Source organism: Megascapheus bottae, chromosome 6, assembly GCF_031878675.1.
Source record: "Megascapheus bottae isolate mThoBot1 chromosome 6, mThoBot2.hap1, whole genome shotgun sequence".
In the NCBI taxonomy this organism is placed as follows: Eukaryota; Metazoa; Chordata; class Mammalia; order Rodentia; family Geomyidae; genus Megascapheus; species Megascapheus bottae.
In genome coordinates, this window is record NC_143514.1 from 19613058 (window position 1) to 19632916 (window position 19859).

Consider the following 19859-nt stretch of genomic DNA (forward strand, 5'->3'; position numbering starts at 1 on the left):
GGGTGTAGGCCTTTCTCATTTCCTCCCTCATCTCCTTTCCTTACTCTCTCTGTGGTGCCTCCTGGATCACCTACATACTTGTAGCCAAATCCCATGCCAGTTTCTGCTTCCAGGAAGCAACAAGGATGGTTTAGGAAGCAACTGACAGAAAGTCCCTGGATCAAAATTAGCTGTCACTGGTCTGAAAACTTCAGGTTCTCTTTGGGTGCAGTTCCTGGTACAGAGTAGATACCTAATGCCCAGGTGTCATTTCCTTTACCAGCTTGTTCTTTTCAACTTGTTATCCCCACTTTTCTTTCTTCCAGTCCTACATTTTCTTTCCTGGCCCCTTTTGTTTTTCTCCTCTCCCTTCATTCTTCTCAGGGAGGATGGATGTTCCATGCCTACACACTGCCCTGCCCCTTCTAGAGATGAACTCTCTGACCACATTGTGACATCACTGGACACTAGCCAGTAGCTGCCCACCTGGGCTGGGCCATTGGTTTCCTTGGCCAGTATATACTAGAGTTACCTTCTCCTGAGCCAAACTTCAAGGCAGTTCCCAGAACATGGATCCCTCCTGATTCCTCCCTGGCCTCATGTTCCTCACTGCTAAGCTCCTCTTAGACCGGAGATGCAGCCTGAAGGTATCAGGGAAAGAGAGTGTGGCTATGCTAAAGAAGTTAGTGTCTGAGGAGCAGTAGGTGCCTAAGAAGCAGCAGTATCTGCTGTTCTGTGGCCAGCTCTTGGCTAATGGTAAGTGTCTTTCAGACTACAGCATCCCGCCCAATGCTTCCACCAACATCACCATGAAGCGCTTGGAGAAGCCCCAGCCCTTGTGGCACCAGCTGGATCAGATCCTAGCCAAACATTTCAGGCCCCAGGATGCCAAGGCAATATTGCAACTGCTGAGGCAGGAGCACGAGGAGCGTCTGCAACAGCTGAGCCTGGAGGCCCTGGAACAGCTTGCGTGCTGTCTCTTGGCAGAGCAGCAGTCCATGAAGCCTGCTGAGGAGCCCCAGGATGGGGTTTCAGAGATTCAGCAGAAAGGAGAAGGAGGAGATGGAGGTGGAGGAGGAAGAGCAGGAGGTGGAGGAGGAGCAGGAGGAGGAGGTGGACGCACGTGAGGTTCATCAATAAACAGCCTAGCCCTAAAATTCTGACCTGACCTTTCATGTTTTCTGGTGACTTTTACATAACTGTTAAGATGCATTTGTCCTTCTTTTTGAGCCTTCGAAGTAGCTGGAGAGTCCCTCTGTCCCTTAGTTAAGCTTGTGTCCTCCTTTTGAAATTCATAACGAACCTACCTCCATCCCTATCTCCTAGATGAGTTCTGATGGCCTAAAGCAGCCGGAAGGGACAGTCGAAGGCTGTGTCTCCATCTTGGATAGTGCAACTCCGTCCAAGCAAGTCCCAGAATCTCTGTGGCTCTAGACAAAGCCCTTTTTTTTTTTTCAGGACAGCAAGACAGTCCTTATCCTTAGACCTAGGCACATACGCTCAGCCTCTAATGACTGAGAGAAGAGGATGTCAGGGAAGTGGTCCCCTGTCCTCTAGGTCAGGCTGTCCCTGCTGTCCTTCTGCATTACCTTCCACAGTTTCAGGAACAAGCGCAGCAGAGGAAGGAGTTGCGGGGAGGGCCTACTATGAGCTAGGCCTGAGGCTTTCAGAGGCATAGCTATACCTTTAGAAGGGCTTTAGGCAATATGAATAGAATCGTACCCCATTGCTCCTGGCCGATCATCAGGTAGTACCAAGCCCTTGGACTATGTGTGTGCATGTATGCGCGTGCGTGCATGTGTGCATGTTTACTGGGACTTGAACTCAGGTCTTGGGCAATGCCCCTTAGTTTTTTTTTTTTTAACTCAACTACTTCTGGATTTTTGGTGGTTAATTGGAGTAAAAGCCTCATGTGCTTTCCTGCCTGGGCTAGCCTTGAATTGTGATCATCAAATCTCAGCCTCCTGAGTAACTGGGATTGGAGCTATGGCTCAAGTGTTTTTTTTTTTAACTAGTCCTGGGTTTGAACTCACGGCCTAAGCACTGTCCTTGGGCTTTTTCTAGTGTAGAGCTCTTCTACTTGAGCCACAGTACCACTTCCACTTTTTATATGTATGTAGTACTGAGGAATTGAACCTGGGTTTTTGTGCATGCTAGGCAAGCACTGTACCAGTAGGCCAAACTCCTGGACCCTCAAGTGGTTTTGAGCATAAAATCCCCTATCATTTGCACAAGACTGTCCAAGGACTTGGCACCCAGGGGTGAGGTTGAGTCCAGGAAGCTCCAGGGTTCCAGTGCAGGTCCCACTCCTGCTCCTGGGCCCTTCAGCATCACTCAGGCAGTCCTGGCAGCATTATGAGTGTGTATTTGTGCTGGGACAGTGCCATTTGCCAGGGGGGACAAGCCTATTATCTTTACATTAGGGGAACTAATAGCCCATTTCCCAGGAAATCTGTGAGTGATAAAAATAAGTGGTCCATTTTATTCCTTTTGCTGAGGGAGGCTGGCATGAAGGGCAGGGAAGTCTTTTGTTTTCTCTGGCTAGAGGCACTGTCAGGGTTGGCCAAGGGAGTGGACCGGGGCAGGCAACCTCCCTGCTGCTTCTCTCCAGCAGGGCAGGGAGAGTTCTCAAGTTCCAAATCAAAAGAAGAAAAGTGTCAGTTCTTCCACTGCTGACTGTCCTTCTCCAGGGCCACCCTGCCCTGTCCCCTCCCCTGGAAACCTGGGCACCCAAGACAAGGAATACGCTTGTATGGGTTTGTCACTTCTCCTGAGATGATTTTGTGCAACCTAGAGCTCCTCCTTATAGGGTGATAAATTTTGTGCTCTATTGGATCACCTAGTAACAGGGAAGACAGAGGGTGTATACTAAGAACTAAAGCTCCTAAAAAATCCTAGTAGGTATGGAGAACCTTAGTCCATGGGTCTCCATTCTATGAAGACTCTCAGCTTATTTCAAGCCAGTGACTCAGCTTGAGAATCTCTGTTCCCTTCTCTGCTTTGCCTCCTGGGGGGTGGGGACAATCGGAATAGGGGTCAATGTTCTTTTTTAATTTGAAGTCTTGGGCAGATAGCTCTTACCAGCATCCTTTCCCTACCATAGAAGGGCATATATGTCCCTACAGATGACAATGATGCCCAAATAGGAGGCATCTCAGGCCAGCCAGGGTTTCCAGTTCACAGAGAAGTTAGGCACCTCATCCTGGCCCCCTCCATTATCTGCAGACTAACACCCTGATGGACCCTGACCAAAGCCTTTGAGGTGGAAACAGGTATAGTGTAGTTTATATGCCACCTTTGATTATTTGGTACCAAGGAATTTGAACCCAGGGCTTCAGGAATGCTAAGCAAGTACTCTACCACTAAGCCACCTTCCCAGCCCCTCATATACCATTTTTATCAGTCCTTTATTTATGGGTATCGGTATTAGTCTGTGTGAGCAATTGTAACAAAATACCTTTCGTAAATAGCAGAAATGCACTGCTTACAATTCTGGAGTCTAGGAGAGCCAAGATCAAGCTGCCACCAAATTGAGTGTGTTGGAAGAACCCGTTCCTCTTTGTTGATGCCTTCTGTGTGTCTTCACAGGGGAGATAGCAGACATTCTCCCTTCCATCTCTTTTATAAGGGCAAATCCTGATCCTGATAGTAGAGCCCTATGACTTGATCACTTTTGCTAAGACCTACCTCTTTTTTATTTATTTGTGTGTGTGTGTGCTGGTACAGAGGCTTGAACTCAGGACTTTGTTCCTTCAGCTTTTTTAAGGCTGGTACCTTTCCATTGAGCAATACTTCCACTTCTGGCTTTCTGCTGGTTAATTGGAGATAAGGGTCTCATAGACTTTTTTGCCCTGGCAGGTTTTGAACTTGCAATCCTCAGATCCCAGCCTCCTGAATTGCTAGTGTTGCAGGCGTGAGCCACCAGTGCTCCCAAAGACCCACCTCTTAATGCTGTCACACTAAGGAAAGTTTCAACATATGAATTTGGAGTTGGGGAGGGATACCAACATCTAGCCCACATGCCTCCTACTATGTGCAGGCACTTGGGTTGATAGATGAGGCCTCTCGTCTCCTAAGCAGAGAGTAGATACTCTATGCCATCTCCAGAGAATAGTATGGTGAGCAGGTGAGGCTTGTCGGAAACCCCTAGTTGGGATATGATTGAGAGATACATTGCTTTGTTCGTAGATCTCTATGTGTTGCTTTGTAGCCCAGGCTGGGCTCAAACTCTAGATCTTCCTATCTCAGCCTCCTGTGTGTTGGCACTACTGGAATATGCCACCATTCCCGACTGCTTTCTACTAGTTCTAAATGACTGAGCAGGGAATGCTTTCCTGGGGGTAAAAACTCTCTATAGACTTACATGCTTATAAGAAGACGCTTATAGGTTTTCAGGGCTCTGGAGACACTGGGTGTCTGATTTTAGAAGCAAGCCACAGTCCTGTCTGCTTTCACCCCTCCTTGTTCAGGATTAAGTGAGACATTGCCTTAGAAAGCTTCCAGCTGTTTTAAACTGAGGAAAGGGGGCATGGATGAAAGAAAGCGGAGGGCAAGGCTGTGCTTCCTCAGAGAAGCCAGCAGCCCCAGTGAGATGCCTGAGGGAAGTCGTGGCAACACTATGGAAATGGATGGGTACCAGATGGGACTGGCAGGCCCCAGGGCACCTCCCATGTGTGAAGAGAGGTTCCATTAGGGGACTGAGGGATGAGGGTGGAATGCTCAGCTTCCATGTCACATCTGGGACTTAGTGAACTTGAACACAGCATTTATTTTTTTTCAAAATGAAAAATATCAGTGTGGGAAAGGCCATAATAAATGTTGTAAGCTCTCCTGGATTCAGTGCTAATATATATATATATATATATAATATATATGTCTGGTTGGATATATCTGTATATGGTTGGATATGTGTGTGTGTGTGTGTGTGTGTGTGTGTGTGTGTGTGTGTGTGTGTGTGTATATAGCTGGGAGAAACAGTGCTGGGATAAACAGATGCTCAGAAGGGTTCTGTCTAGACTTTCTTATCAAGACCAATTTGACAAAAACACATAATGGCCAAAGAACATACAGAATGTAATGACACCTACTGACTGGAGTGGAGAAGCCAGGAGGAGCCTTCTTCCCTCCTTCCTCTTTGAGCTCCACCTCCTAGCATCCAAGTTTTTGTGTGATGTAACTTTGAATATGACCTTCTTCTGGCTAATAGGATCTCAGTGTAGTATGGAAGGATTGGGCCAAGACCTGAATAAGTATGATAGCTGATGTTCAGCGTGGATAGCCCTGAGCTAGGTGAAGGCCTGGGATCCATTTTGTCTCTCTTATTTGCCTAGAGTTTGAGAAAGTTGTTTCTTTTTCTTTTTCTTTTTTTTGCCAGTTCTGGGGCTTGAACTCAGGGCCTGAGCACTGTCCTTGGGCTTTTTCCTCAAGGCTAGTGCTCTGCCACTTGAGCCACAGCACCACTTCCAGCTTTTCTTTGTATCTGGTATGGAGGAATCAAACCCATGCTAGGCGAGCATTCTACCACTAGGCCAAACTCCCTGCCCCCAAGTTGTTTCTTTTCTCTGGAAAAGACTCTTTTCATTGAAAGATAGAAGAGACTAAATGAATCTTTAAGAATATAATTTTATGATTATTATTAAGGTGGTGTACAGAGGAGTTACTATTTTATAAGTCAAGTAATGAATACATTTCTTTTTGGACAATGTCACCCCTTCTTCCACTTTCTTAATGGATTTTCAAAGGACCTTATGGTGCTAAAGTTCTATGTTGGTTGGCATTAAGTCACAGACATGAACTGCTGATGTCCTAGGCTGACAAGAACTTGTTAGGGATGAGCAGGGGTGAGATGTCAGGTTAGGTTGCTACCAAATTATAAAGAAAGTATGAAGCAGGTTGGGCATGGTAGTATAAGCGTATAATTTCAGCTACTCAGAAGACAGAGATGGTAAGATTACAATCCAAAGTCAGCCCTGGGTAGAAACATGATAGCCTAGCCTGGAAAAATAACAACTAAAACTAGATGAGCTGGAGTATGGCTCAACTTGTAGAACACTGGCTTAATTCGTATGAGATGTTGAGTTCCAACCTCCTATCACCAAAAAGAGGAAAAAAGCTTGAAATCATTCAAAGCATTAATGCAGGTGCTATTGAAGAATACTTGCCTAGGAGAATATTAAGAAACATTTGCTTGGTAAGAAGAGAAATGCAATTGAGGAAAGATATATCAAGTGGTATGTACATAGGTATTAGTTTTCTATTACAGCAGAAGAAATAACTGCGATTTGAACAGCCTAACACACATTATCTCATAGTTCAGTAGTTTAGTGTCTGCGGCTTAGACTCTCAGGTAGTGAAGGCACTGACTGGGTTGTGTTCTTATCTGCAGGCTGGATAGGGAAAGCATCTACTTCTAAACCCAGTGACGGTTGTTGACAGAGTTCACGCTGTTGTAGGACCGAGGGACTTGCTTTTCTGACATGACCTCTTACTAAGCCTATAAGGACAATTTGTTTTCTCGAGGCTAGCATTCTACCACTTGAGCCACAGCACCACGTTTGGCCTTTTCTGAGCAGTTTGTTGGAGATAAGAGTCTCATGGACGTTACAGCTGGGGCTGGCTTCAAATTCTGATTCTCCGATCTCAGCCTTCTGAGTTGCTAGGATTATAGGTGTGAGCTACCAGTGCCTGGCTTTATCAGGACAATCTGTAGAACAAGACAGTGGGCAAGACCAAGTTCTATTCAAAGTAATGTAATTAATTATGGGTGCAAAATCCCATCACCAAGACCAGATCTTATCAGAAGAAAGTCACAGGTTCTTTCTGTACTCAAATGGGAAAGTTATACAAAAATGTAGGTATCAGGAGGTTTGGTGAAATGGAGTTTCCTCACAGCAGAAAGTACTGGCTGTGTTGCTGTATACTTTTGCATGTATGAAGTCATTGATAATGAACCAACTACAGTGTTCTGTTCAGCCCAGGGCTTTGGCAGCACAGAGAAAGAAAGTGGCCACTGCCCACTATGTCTCCAGGAGGCTTCATGGCAGTGGCTGTGTTTGAACTGGTGAAGGATGGGAATTGGGTGAGGCCACAGTCAGGGGAGCATCTGGGGGATTTTTCCTGACCTCTAGAGGGGTCCACATGTCATATCTGGCGATTTGTTACTTGGCTCAGCATACCCACAATCTGAACTTTTTTTTTTTTTTTTGCCAGTTGTAGGGCTTGAACTCATGGCCTGAGCACTGTCCCTGGGCTTTCTCAAGGCTAGAGCTCTACCATTTGAGCCACAGCACCACGTCTGGCCTTTTCTATGTATCAAGGAATCAAAGCTGGGTCTTCATGCATGCTAGGCAAGCACTGTACCACTAGGCCAAACTCCTGGCCACACAATCTGCGTTTTGTAGCTTTGACTTTTGGAAACAGGCATACCCCAAAGGGCACAGTCAAACACACAGGCACACTCCAATATCTGAGACCCACAGGGAGGTGTGTACTGTGGCCCAATACCATTGTCAGCATCAAAAGGACAAGATCTTGTGTTTCAGGGCTCAGATTTCTGGGGCTGAGCTAACCCATCCTACCCCAGTAACTTGTCAGACAATCCTACTGTGCAAATTGAAGGACAGATAGGGGAAGACTTGCAGAATCAAGCTGAGGAGCTGCTAGGGTTACAGGAAGAGGTGACAAGACCAACTTAAACCTCTTAAAATGGTGCATGGCGTGATCAGTACAAAAGTGTCCATGAGTCCACGAGGAGGTGTTCAGACACATGGTGATGCCACATGTGTGCACACATTTGGGCATCAGTGCTGATGAGGCTTTTCCAGGTACTTGCACACATATCAGCTCACACACGTCTGAGGGTGGAGCCCCCTATTCATGTGCTAATGGAACACTCCAACATTTGCCTTACTTGCCCTATGCTCCCTTGTACTCTGGGCTAGGATTGGATGGCTGCCAGCCTATGGTAGAGGAGCTGCCATGGGTCCTGCTGCTGAGCCAGCTGTCGTTCATGGAGGTTGCTACAGTGGTATAAGTGCCAAGCCCAGGTCCGGGTGCCCTCTGAGCATATGGTGTTCCCCACTGGCTGCTGTGGGGAACCTACTGCTCCCCTCCCAGATCACCTTCCTCCCCTCCCTGTCCTTTCTGCTTCTCTACCACATGCACATCTTCCTCATCATGATCCCTCACCATATTTGGGCCCAGTTTGGCTGCACTGTACAGACAACTGGATGCTTTCTTTTATCTATCTATCTATCTATCTATCTATCTATCTATCTATCTATCATCTCTGCTTTATATCTCTTCCCACTCACCCCTGCCCACCCTCTTTTAGCTCCCATCTTTTTTGTAGCTCCCATCTTTTCCAGTCAACATGAGTTGTCTCTTCCTCACTTCTTCCCTCCCTCCCTTCCTTCTTTCCTTCTTTCTTTTCCTCTTTCTTTTGAACTCAGAGCTTTACTGTAGTTCTCTTGGGCCATGACTCCAGCCTTTATTGTTGTAGGGGGCCAGTACTGAGGCTTGAACTCAGGCTTGGGTGTTGTTCCTTAGCCCTATTACTTGAGCACACCTCTACTTCCTGCTTTTGCCTGGTGAATTGGTGATCAGAGCCTTTGAACTTTAATCCTCAGATCTTAGCCTCTTGAGCAGCTAGGATTACAGGCATGGTTATTTTTTTTTTTTTTTTTTTTGCCAGTCCTGGGCTTGAGCTCAGGGCCTGAGCACTGTCCTTGGACTTTCTCAAGGCTAGAGCTCTACCACTTGAGCCTCAGCACCACTTCCGGCTTTTTTCTATGTATGTGGTACCGAGGAATCGAACCCGGGTCTTCATGCATGCTAGGCAAGCACTTTAACCACTAGGCCAAACTCCCGGCCCAGGTATGGTTATTTTTGAGCTCAAAAGGTCTTGCTTTTTGTTCAGGCATGCCATACAAAGATCATCCCATTTTTACACTTTGCACTACTGTTGGGAATTACAGGCATGTGCTGCCATGTACAGCATTTTTCTGTTGAGGTGATTTCTGGGTGTGTGTGTGTGTGTGTGTGTGTGTGTGTGTGTGTGTGTGTGTGTGTGTGTTACCTAGGCTGGCTTTGGAACCTTGATCCTCCAAATCTCAGTCTCTGGAGTGTGAGAGTGACAGGCACATACCGCCGAGCCCAGTTACTGGTTGAGATGTGCTCTCATGAACATTTTTGCCTGGGTTAGACAAGATCTGTGATCCTTCTAATATCCACTTCCTTAGTAGCTAGAATTACAGATATGAGCCCCAGGTGCCTGGCTGCCTTTGGATAACCCATCACCACAGCCAGTGGCTCTTCTCCTTGCCATCCTGCATATTCTCTTTCTCACTTAATGTCCCAGACTTACCCTGTGAGCAGGCATAAACAGGGACCAGCAGCCCACTCCTTTCGATATGTTCCTCTCCCAGACTAATTCAGAGGAACGTAGAGGCAGCCTGACACTAGAGTACAGCGGCATGGAGTTGCAGGCATGCACTTTTTGCTAATATATGTTGCCGAACAGACAAGGCACATCTCCTGAGAAAGGGCACAATGAACTGCACTAGAGGGGCCTTGCTTGCAGATGGGCATGCAGGCAGGGATGGGGACAGCCCAGCCAGGTACTCACACAGTGACTGAGCACCTGTGTTCAGTATAGGGTTCCTGCTTGTTCTCCATGTGGCTCTGCCTAGGCCAGCCAAACTGGCACTGGGCACCTGCATTCTCTTGGTTCAGCTCCTGGCTCTTGGCGCACATGCGTGTGTGTGTGTGTGTGTGTGTGTGTGTGTGTGTGTGTGTGTGTGTGAGAAAGAAGCTCTGCTGGGGTCTGGGATTGTAAATCCCCCTCTAGAAAAGACTGTAACCTGAGGAGCCAGAGGAAGCTCCAGCCTCCAGGCGGGCTCCTACCCACTCCCTTCAACAGCCTTTCCCAGGGCAGTGATTTAAGGGCTCACTGGCAGCCTTTGGCGGCTCCCACTGCCATTGCAGAAAGGTAATAAATCAAGGTAACTACTGCGGGCCTCCAGGCTGTAAACCTGTCATAGCCCACTGCAGTGGGCCAGGTCTGCTGCCCTGTCTGCCTTGCCAGCCAGCCATCACTGGATGTCATAGCCTAGGAAGTTATTTATGAGTCTCAGACCCCAGGATCAAAATGCCTGTCCCTCAGAAGGGGCAGGATGGAAGCTCTTGGGGTCCCCTGCTGTCTCCTGCCATCCAGACAACTTCAGGCCACTGCAACCTCCTCCTCTTCCTCCTCCTCCTCCTCCTCCTCCTCCTCCTCCTCCTCCTCCTCCTCCTCCTCCTCCTCCTCCTCCTCCTCCTTCTCCTCCTCCTCCTCTTCTTCTTCTATTGTGCCTGTCTGTACTGGGGCTTGAATTAAGGGTCTTGGGCTCTTCATTCAGGGCTGATACCCTACCACTGAAGCCACACCTCTAGTTCTGGCTTTTTGCTGCTTAATTGGAGATAAGAACCTAATGAATTTTCCTGCCCAGGCTAGCTTTGAAACGCTATCTTCAGTTCTCAGCCTCCTGAATAGCTAGGATTACAGGTATGAGCCACCAGGCCTGGCAACTGCAGCTTCTTAATCTTGGACAGTATTGTGCTGGAGAAGCTAGAGTATTCTATCTCCTGAAGCCCTTTACTCTAGTTCCTTGACCAATTTTAAGCACACCCCCTTCTACATACCCACACCAAGAAATGCCATGGTCTTGAATACTTGTTTGTTAAACACGTCATTTGAAATATGATGTAAAAATCAATGTTAATAAATTCTTCTTTTTTTAACAAGAAATGCCATGGGGCTAAGGTGGCTGAATCAGGGCAGGGCTCCAGGTAGGCAGCTTGTGTTTTTCTTTCTAGTTACACTGCAGCACTCTCCTGTTGCTAAAGGGAGAGATACTGGGCTCCAGGACAGACCTATATCTGACCCACTGGGCAGGGGAGCTTGAGGTGGGCAGGTCATCTTAAGTCCAGAGAGAGGGGAGTCTTTTTCCAGATTACATCTCTCTGTGCTGCCTGATTGCCTGTCCACCTTAGCCTTATCTCCTATTTGTGGGTTAACAGCATATCTCCCTGGGATATGAAGGAAGGCCTTCCTCAAGGGAACAGTAGTCTCTGAATTTGCATGGAATCTGAAGCCTCGTAAGACTTTGGGTTGGCCCCTTGGTTCTCTTTGGCCCTCTAGGAGATCATATGTTAAATAAGGACAATGAAACTCCTGCAAAATCATGTAGATACCCACAGGTAATGGCAATGCCAGTGCCTTGTCAGCTCTAAAGTGGGATGCAGAATTAAGGTTTATTTTCATCACACACACTCTTTATTGCAGCCAACAGAATCCATTCTGACCAGTCTATGCACAAATGAATCCCTCGTAGCTGGGCATCAGTGGCTCACGTGTATAATCCTAGCTATTCAGGAGGCTGAGATCTGAGGATCACATTTCAAAGCCACCCCACGATGGAAGTCCATGAGACTCATCTCCAATTAACCACCAGAAAAGTGGAATTGGTGCTGTAGCTTCAGGGATAGAGTGCTAGCCTTGAGGTGAGGAGTTTAGGGATAGTGCTCAGGCCCAGTCAGAGTTCAAGCCCCACTACCAAAAAAAAAAATCCATTGCAAGGAGGTAATGGGTTTCAGGATTTCTGGGAAGCCAAGTTTGGACACTTAACTAGAGCACTGTGGCCAAGACATGCCACTGACACCCCATCTGCTGCATAGTCCTGTGGTTCCAGAAATGAGGACACAGAGTCCCCATCACAGGTAGATGCCCCAGGGAACATCAATGTGCCCAATAACACCCCGAAGAGCCACTGCTCATCTGTCCTGTTTAACATATAAGTCACATGTAGCATGTCTGCTTTGGAGAAGTTAAGATGCAATGGAACTTTAGCTGAAAAGGAGTTCTGGAAACATATATTTGAATAAGCTGGTTGTGTGTGTGTTTCTGTAGTAGAGCTTAAACTTAGGGTCTTGGTACTGTCTCTTAGCTTCTTCTTCTTCCTTTTTTTTTTTTGCCAGTCCTAGGGCTTGAACTCAGGGCCTGGGCACTGTCCTTGGACACTTTTTGCCCAATGCTAGCACCCTGCCACTTGAACCACAGAGCTACTTTCAGCCTTATCTGTGTATGTGGTACTGAGGAATCAAATCCAGGGCTTCATGCATGCTAGGGGAGCACTCTACCACTAGGCCAAACTCCCAGCCCCTGTGTCTTAGCTTTTTTTTCTTTTTATATGATTTTTTATTAAAAGATTTTATTAACACTGATTTTTTTACATCATATTTCAAATGGCATGTTTAACAAAGTATTCAAGAAAGGAATCTCTATATACAATCACTGGCACATAAGTTTTAGAATATAATTAAAATCAAACTTAACTTTTTCTTTTTTTTTTTAAATCAAAACTGATCTTTACCACTGGAGCCACAGATCCACTTCTGACTCATTGGTGGTTAATTGCTGACAAGAGTTTCATGGACTTTACTGCCCAGGCTGGCTTGAATCCTGATTCTTATGTTTCAGCATCTCACTGTTCTTAAAAAGCCAAGATAACTAAAAAACTTGTATACACACTGGATATCTGATAGTATTGAAGAATTGTGTCAATTTTTAAAAACATGAAGTGGTAGTATTATGGTTGTGTTTTTCAAAAATCATCCATTAGAACCAGATGCTAGTGGCTCATACCTGTAATCCTAGCTACTCAGGAGATCTGAAGATCATGGTTCAAAGCCAGCCCCAGCACTAAAGACCAAGAGACTCTTATCTCCAATTAACCACCAGATAACTGGAAGTGGAGCTATGGCTCAAGGGGTAGGGTAATAGCCTTGAGCTCAAGAGATCAAGGGCAGTGTCCAGGCCCAGAGTCCAAGCCCCACGACCAACAACAACAAAAAAAGTTAAGCAAGAAGAACACAAGGCCCTGATTTCAAGCTCTGGTATCAGCACAAAAAGAAACAAAACTGTAATTCCTTAGAAATGCATACAAGTGATGGATTCAATTTTCTTCAGAAAAACAGTGAAGTGGGCCACAGCCAGCTGCAGTAAGGCTGGAATGGTAGTGTGGAACGTGGAAACTGGGTGAAGATGGGTGCCTGGGGGTTGATCAGGCTACATTATTTTTGTGCTTTTTGAAATCCTTCATAACACACTATAAAAAAAAGAAATTTAAAAAAAGAATGTCTTTAGGAGCTGCTCACTCTGCCAGTACCTCCAGTAACATTTATGTGGTGGCCTCAGATGCCACATAACTGTTCAGGATGAGCTGTCTGCTGTTTCTGATGTTGACCAGGCCCTCTGTGATCTCAAAAGGCAGCGTATTCACAAAGCCAGTCCCAGATTCTCATTACCTTTAGGAGGTTCTCACCGAGAATCTCTTGTGCTATGAAGTACTATTCTAAATTGGGGACAACAGCTCCCATTTACATGGAAAGGAATTCATTAAATAACATTAGGTATTTTGTACAGTCTTGGAAGGTCACAGCTTGGAGAAATGCCTGAGTTTCCCACAAGACAGACCTGTGGAAATACTGTCCTGCTGTCCAGTTACCTAGAAACATCTCATAGTTGGTCCAGGAGACTTAATCCCCCTTAGCCTCACTCAGTTGTCGTCGTCGTCCTCCTCTTCCTCCTCCTCCTCCTCCTTCTTCTTCTCTTCCTCTGAAACCTAGAGCTCTACCACTTGAGCCTTGGCACCACTCGACTTTTTTCTATGTATGTGGTACCAAGGAATTGAACCCAGGTCTTCACGCATGCTAGGCACGCACTCTACCACTAGGCCAAACTCCTAGCCCCTCGGTTGTCTTCTAACTATCCCCTCCCCACAAGGTTTAGACAGAAATTTTCTTAGGGAAACTGAGTCCTATGTGGACTCTAGCTGCAAAGGAGTTTGGGAAATGTATTTATACACTCTTCAGGCTCTAGCACAGAAGAGCAATCTCACTGTCTTCCTCTCCTCTTTCTTCCTTGCCTCTTCCTCCAGGAAAGTAATGTCAGTGTCTCCCATCCCCATTTTTCCTTATCTCCCTATTTCTACCACCCTACTTTTTTTCTTCCCTCACTCCCTCACTTCCTTTCCCTTCTCTGTCTTTAAGAAAATCTCCCTGTACCTGGGGACATATATAGAGGTTGAGGAGACTCCATGCTACTTTTCTTTCTCCCTTCCCTTTCTTTCTCTTCCCTTCCCCTGCAATGGGATTTGAACTCAGGGCCTAGGTACTGCCCCTTAGCTTTTCCACTCAATGCTAGTGCTCCACCATAAGAGCCACACCACCAGCTCCAACTTATGTTAGCTAATTGGAGCTAAGAGTCTTTTGTGTGTGTGTGTGTGTGTGTGTGTGTGTGTGTGTGTGTGTGTGTGTGATGGAGCTGTACTCCTCCTGGGTGCTGTCCCTGAGCTCTTCAGCTCAAGGCTACTGCCCTATCTATGAGCCAAGCTCCACTTCCCATTTTCTAGAGGTTAGTTGGAGATAAGAGTCTCAAATTCTTTTGTGCCCTCGCTGACTTTGAACCTTGATCCTCAGATCTCAGCCTCCTGAGTAGCTAGGATTATAGTCGTGAACCACTGCGCCTGGCTCTTTTAATTTTTTTTTTTGCCAGACCCTGAGCTTGAACTCAGGGCCTGAGCAGTGTCCTTGGGCTTTCTCAAGGCCAGAGCTCTACAGCTTGAGCCACAGCACCAGTTTTGGCTTTTTCTATGTATATGGAACCAAGGAATTGAACCCAGGTCTTTGTGAATGCTAGATATGCACTCAACCACTAGGCCAAACTCCCAGGCTGGAGCTAAGAGTGTTATGGGCTTTCTTGTCCTGGCTGGCTTCAAACTGTGATCTTCACATCTCAACCACTCAGAATGAGCCACCCCTAGCTTCAGCTGCTTTACATGAGTTCAGCACTTGGGCCTCAAGTGCTGCTTTTGGGCCATCCTAAGCTGAGAATTAAGGAGGGATGGGGTATGAGTGGATAGACCCCTTTCCTACTTTCCTGGAGGTCCTAGTGTAAGAGTCCTCCCTCGGGCTGGGTGGCTGATTCAGGATTGATGCTGGACCCCTGGTTTACAATTGGCTTTCCCAGCTGTGCCTGGTTGCCCTGAGCAATACACAGACTCCCAGCCTTCCTGGGAATCCTCTGCAGAGGCAGGTGCTCTGAGCCGGAGGAAGACTGGGACCTCTCAGAGTACCAGCAGGAACCTGGGGGTAGTCCCTTAGGGTCTCCTGGGCCTCATTAGAGGCACTGGAAACAGCATTGGAAAGTGCTAGCAAAGGGAGGTAACAAGGCAGGAAGTTTGTGCAGGGTACAAGAGAGGCCTTCCAACTTTCTCTGTGTGAGGCCTCCAGTGGCCCTTCCTTCCCTCAGCCAGCCTCAAGAGACCTCCACAGATTGGGGAAAGTGCAGGGCGGGGAGGTCTGAAAAAAATACGAGTTCCTCATCAGCTGGAGTGATGCCATAGGCCACAGTGCCTGACAAATACAAAACTGACAAGAAAAGCTTCCCTGGTCAGAGTGGAAATTGCATTCTTTATTTGGGAGTAAAACTATAAAAGAGCAGTTTATTCTGGCTGTGTGGCTTCTCCCTTCTTCCTTTGATACAGGAAGACACACATGGACTAAGTTTTCCCAATTTTTTTTCAATAAATATTGTTGGAAGTACCACCATGTATCCTGTACCCTGGCCCCCCACCCCACCCTCCTACAAGCTCAAAGGCCTACCCCACCATCAGCTGAGAGCCATAAGATGTGGGTTGGAGAGAGGGAGCAGAAAGTAATCATACACATCTCTGTATGATTATGTGCATGCATATATTTTCTCCCACTAAGCTTTTTTTTTGTTGTTGTTGTTACTGGGACTTGAACTCAGGGCTCTTGCTCTTGCTTATTCTTCCCATTCTAGGCTGCCATTCTATAACTGGAGCCATACCTCCATTTCTAGCTTTTTGCTGGTTTATTGGAAAGATAGCCTCTACTGTCTTCTAATTATGTCCTAAACACAAGTCTTACACAGAAATTTCCTTGGTGAAACTGGATCCTTTGTGGACTCTAGCTGCAAAAGAGTCTGGGAAATGTATTCATACACTTTTCAGGCTCTTAGCACAGAAGAGCAATCTCAGCTTTGCCTGGGCTGGCTCTGAACCTCCATCTTCAAGTCACAGCCTTCCAAGCAGCTGAACCACTGTATGGGCTAATCCAACTTTTTGGTTTTCTTTCCCTTTCTCATTCTCTTCCCATATAAGATGTCTCAATAATAGTTATCTCTGTATTTCAGAATTTGAAATACAGGATATTAACAAGGGAAGTGGGAATTAGAAGAGTGACTATTAGTTCCTACCCTCATTGAGCTTACATTCCAGTAGGGACGATACCGATAAACACACTGATATCAGTTAATGTGGCGCTGTCCCTCCCTCACAGTCCAGTCACCACCGCTGTTGGTGAGCTCCCAAATACCTACAGGATTGTTGTTCTGTATGTCCTCTTGTGCATCCCACATCTATGGATACCACCCACAGCCCTGGCTAGGGTGGCAGAACAAAAAGGGTTGGAAAAATGTGTGTGTGTGTGTGTGTGTGTGTGTGATTTCAGATAGGAGAAAAGGTGTCAAGGCCCTGAGGTAATGTATGAAAGGTGACATGCTGAGTCTGGAACAGAAAGAAATGGGCAGAACGCAACGTATATTAGGTTGGAAGATAATGGGGACCAGATCCTAGATTAAAGGGGTGACTTAACAAGACCCTTCAAAGGGTAGAATCATCGCGCCTGTGATTCTAGCTACTCAGTCTGAGATCTGAGGATGGTGGTTCAAAGGCAACCTGAGCAGTAAACCCATGCGACTTATCTCCAATTAACCACCAGGAAAAAAAAAATCTGAAAGTGCAGTTGTGGCTCAAATGGTAGAACACTAACTAGCCTTGAACAACAACAAAAGCTCAGGGACGGTGCCCAGACTCTGAGTTCAAGTCCCAGGGCCAATATTCTACCCCTTCCTCCACCCCCCCCCCAAAAAAAAGGTGAGGCTCTAGAGAAAATGCAATGGGAAGCAGTCTCCTCGGATGGTGGATGGCAAGGGGTGACAGGTACCTTGATGCAAGCAGTGCAGCTCAGGTGTCATCTTGTTTCCGATTCAAAGTGACAAGATCTGTGCTAAGAGCAGAGTGTTTAGGCACGCTTGTCCTGGCATCGAGCTATGGCTGTACCAACTGTGGCCTATGTTTGGGGCTGTCTCTATTCTCACCCCCCTCTTTGAGCCTAGATTAGTAGCTTCCATCTGTCAGACTCCTGAGTCCTCTGGGCTTTCCCAGCGAGGTCTGGGAAGCTGAGTCCTCAGCACACTGTGGCTTGGAGAAGTCCTGGACAGCTGAGTCCACCTTGGCTGCTCTCAGGGGGGCAGGCGGAGGAAGGAGGCTGGTTTGCAGGTGTCCCTGTCAAGGGGGCAACCGAAAGGGAAATGGGGGGGGGGAGGAACCCAAGATCGCTCTCAGCAGGGATTCTGGAGGTTCACAGCCCCACCCCTGCTGCGCGGAGCCTGGGAGAACCGGGGTGTACGCGCCTCCCCGCGGCTCCCCCCCCCCCCGTCTCGGGCTGGGGGGGGAGGCTGGTCTAGCACGGACACCGCGTGACTTTGCAGACTGTATTTTCAGCCTTGGTTTGACGTCAGGCTCCTGCTTGGTCCCGAGGGATGGGCTTTGTACATTTCCAGGCTGGCAGGAGCTGCAGCCTCCCGTCCCTTGGTGGGGCCTCTCCCCGTCTCTCCGCTGTCTGATCGGGGGGGGGGGGGGGAGTGCGGTGGGTGGGTCGCGTGGGGATGGCCCTTGGTGGGGGCCACAGGAGACAAGTCCAGTGAGCTGGTCCCACGGAGTGGAGCGGGGGTGCAGCTGTGCGAGGGGATGATCCAAACCCCAGAATGGGGGTGGGGTGGGGTGGGGGGAGAGGCAGGGGCCCCAGGAGCTAGCCAGGCTGACTGTCATGCGAGCTGGCACGTTCGTCTCCAGCCTGGTCTCTCCAGATGCTCCCAGAACAGACTCTGCCCCCAAGCCTTCAGAGGGAGGGGAAGGAGAGGAAGGGGATGGAAGGGCGGGCTGTGCTGGGCCTGCCCTCAGCTTCCCACTCACTCTCATCTCCTTGCAGAGCTCAGTGCCTTTGCCTCCCCCAGTGATCCTCAGATACTAGCTCGTGACCAAGTGACTCTAGCCTCATCTTCTCTTTCAGCCTTGATGAGGGCTCCATCGGTGCTACCTCCCAGACAGTCAAGAGACCATTTCCCACCTGGATCTCCCCCTTTCTTGTGTGATTCCAGGATAATCATTAGCCCTACCGGGCTTCCTTTCCTCATTGTTTGATTCTTAAGCAGTACGGTCCATCCTGGGCTAAGCACCACTTTCCTCAGACCCCACTGTCACCATGAGGGACCAAGTATCACCCTGTGCTTGCTCTGCTGAGCACCACCTACACCAGGCAGCAGCCCTTCCTCAGCCACAGCCCTGTCACCACCATCACCACAGTGGTACTTCCAAATTACCTTGAGGATCAGTGTTCTGTGTGTTCATTGTGCCTTTGTGCCCATAACCACAAAGACTGCCCTGTCTAGTACAATAATTACCTACTGTCCATTCCCCCCACCCTCTCTCTCTGTGTTTTCTCTTTGCCACCTCTGGCCTGTCCTGTGGTTTAAAAGTCACAGGTTCATACCAGTAATCCTAGTTTCTCAGGAGTCAGACCTGAAGCTTGAGGTTCAAAACCAGCCTGGGGAGAAAATCTGTGAGACTCTTATGTCCAGTTAACCAGCAGAAAGTAGAGCTGTGGATCAGGTGGTCGAGTGCCAGCCTTGACTGAAAAACGTAAAGGACAGAGCACCTAGGCCCTGCGTTCAAGTCCCAGTGCCAGAAAAAAACAATCTCCCATCACCTGTGGAATAAGGGATTGGCTATGGAGGAAGGAGGTAGAGGATAGATTGGGGCATAAAGCCCTGTTGTTGGATTGATGCTGAAGGAGGGCTGTTTCTTCTATCAACCCCTTTCTGTAGTAAATCTAAAAATCTGAAATTGTGTCATTGAAATCCAGTGGATTCTTTAGCTTCCTTTCTTCTCTGTCTGCCAGAGTTCAGCCCCTGAATAGTGGGCTGAGGCTTTCACAGAGCTCTGTCACTCAGGTCCCATCAGTACTGCATCCTGACCTTCCTCCTCACCTCCAGATATGGCAGCATGACAGCATGGGCTTTACGCACAAGGGCTTTGGATTCCAAACTTTGGTCTGCTCATAGCTGGCTATGTGACCTGGGACAAGTTTCTTAACCTCTCTATGTTAAAGCCTCTGTAGTTTCACAGGCTGTGTTTTATGGGCTTATTGTGAAAAGTAAGTAAATCTATAAAAATCACTGGGCAAAAATGAGTTTTAAGTAAATAATAGCTTTTATTATTCCTGCCTAGAATATAATACCTTCCAAAATGTCCTTTCTATCCCTGAAACAAATTCTTCCCTCAATGCCCAGAGAACTTTTTTTTCTATTATTCCCAGGCAAAGCAGCCAGATAAAACACAGGCTGGCCAATTTCAATTCCAATTTAAATGGGTATCTGGCATTCCTATTTGCTAAATCTGGCAGCTCTTTTTCCATGCTTCACATTTTCCCACCAGATTTGACCATTCCCTTTAAAATTAAATCTAAGCATTTTTAGCATGACATTCAAACTCTTATATCTTTCAACCCCTGCCCTCACCATTTTCTCTCTTGCCTCCCTATTTCTTAGCACCCACCCCCTCATCTTCTGCTCCAAATACCTTTCTGGAATCCCCTACTCCCACTATCTGAACCTTAGTGTTTTGAAACTAGGTAGACCATGGACACACTTTCAGGTGGGGAAAGTTAAAGAGTAGATTAAGGATTTCCCAAGCTAT

General features: G+C 47.3%; 1 protein-coding gene across 1 annotated transcript in view; it reads left to right on the forward strand.

Annotated features, from left to right (window-relative positions):
- The first annotated feature begins 447 nt into the window (after positions 1 to 447).
- Positions 448 to 19859, forward strand: part of Ubl4b (ubiquitin like 4B) — a 38331-nt gene continuing 18919 nt past the window's right edge. The window contains exons 1-2 of the mRNA XM_090333960.1: positions 448 to 626; positions 751 to 1047. Of these exons, the coding sequence (XP_090190086.1) occupies positions 614 to 626; positions 751 to 1047 (310 nt within the window). The 5' untranslated portion in view covers positions 448 to 613. The remainder of the gene's footprint in view (positions 627 to 750; positions 1048 to 19859) is intronic.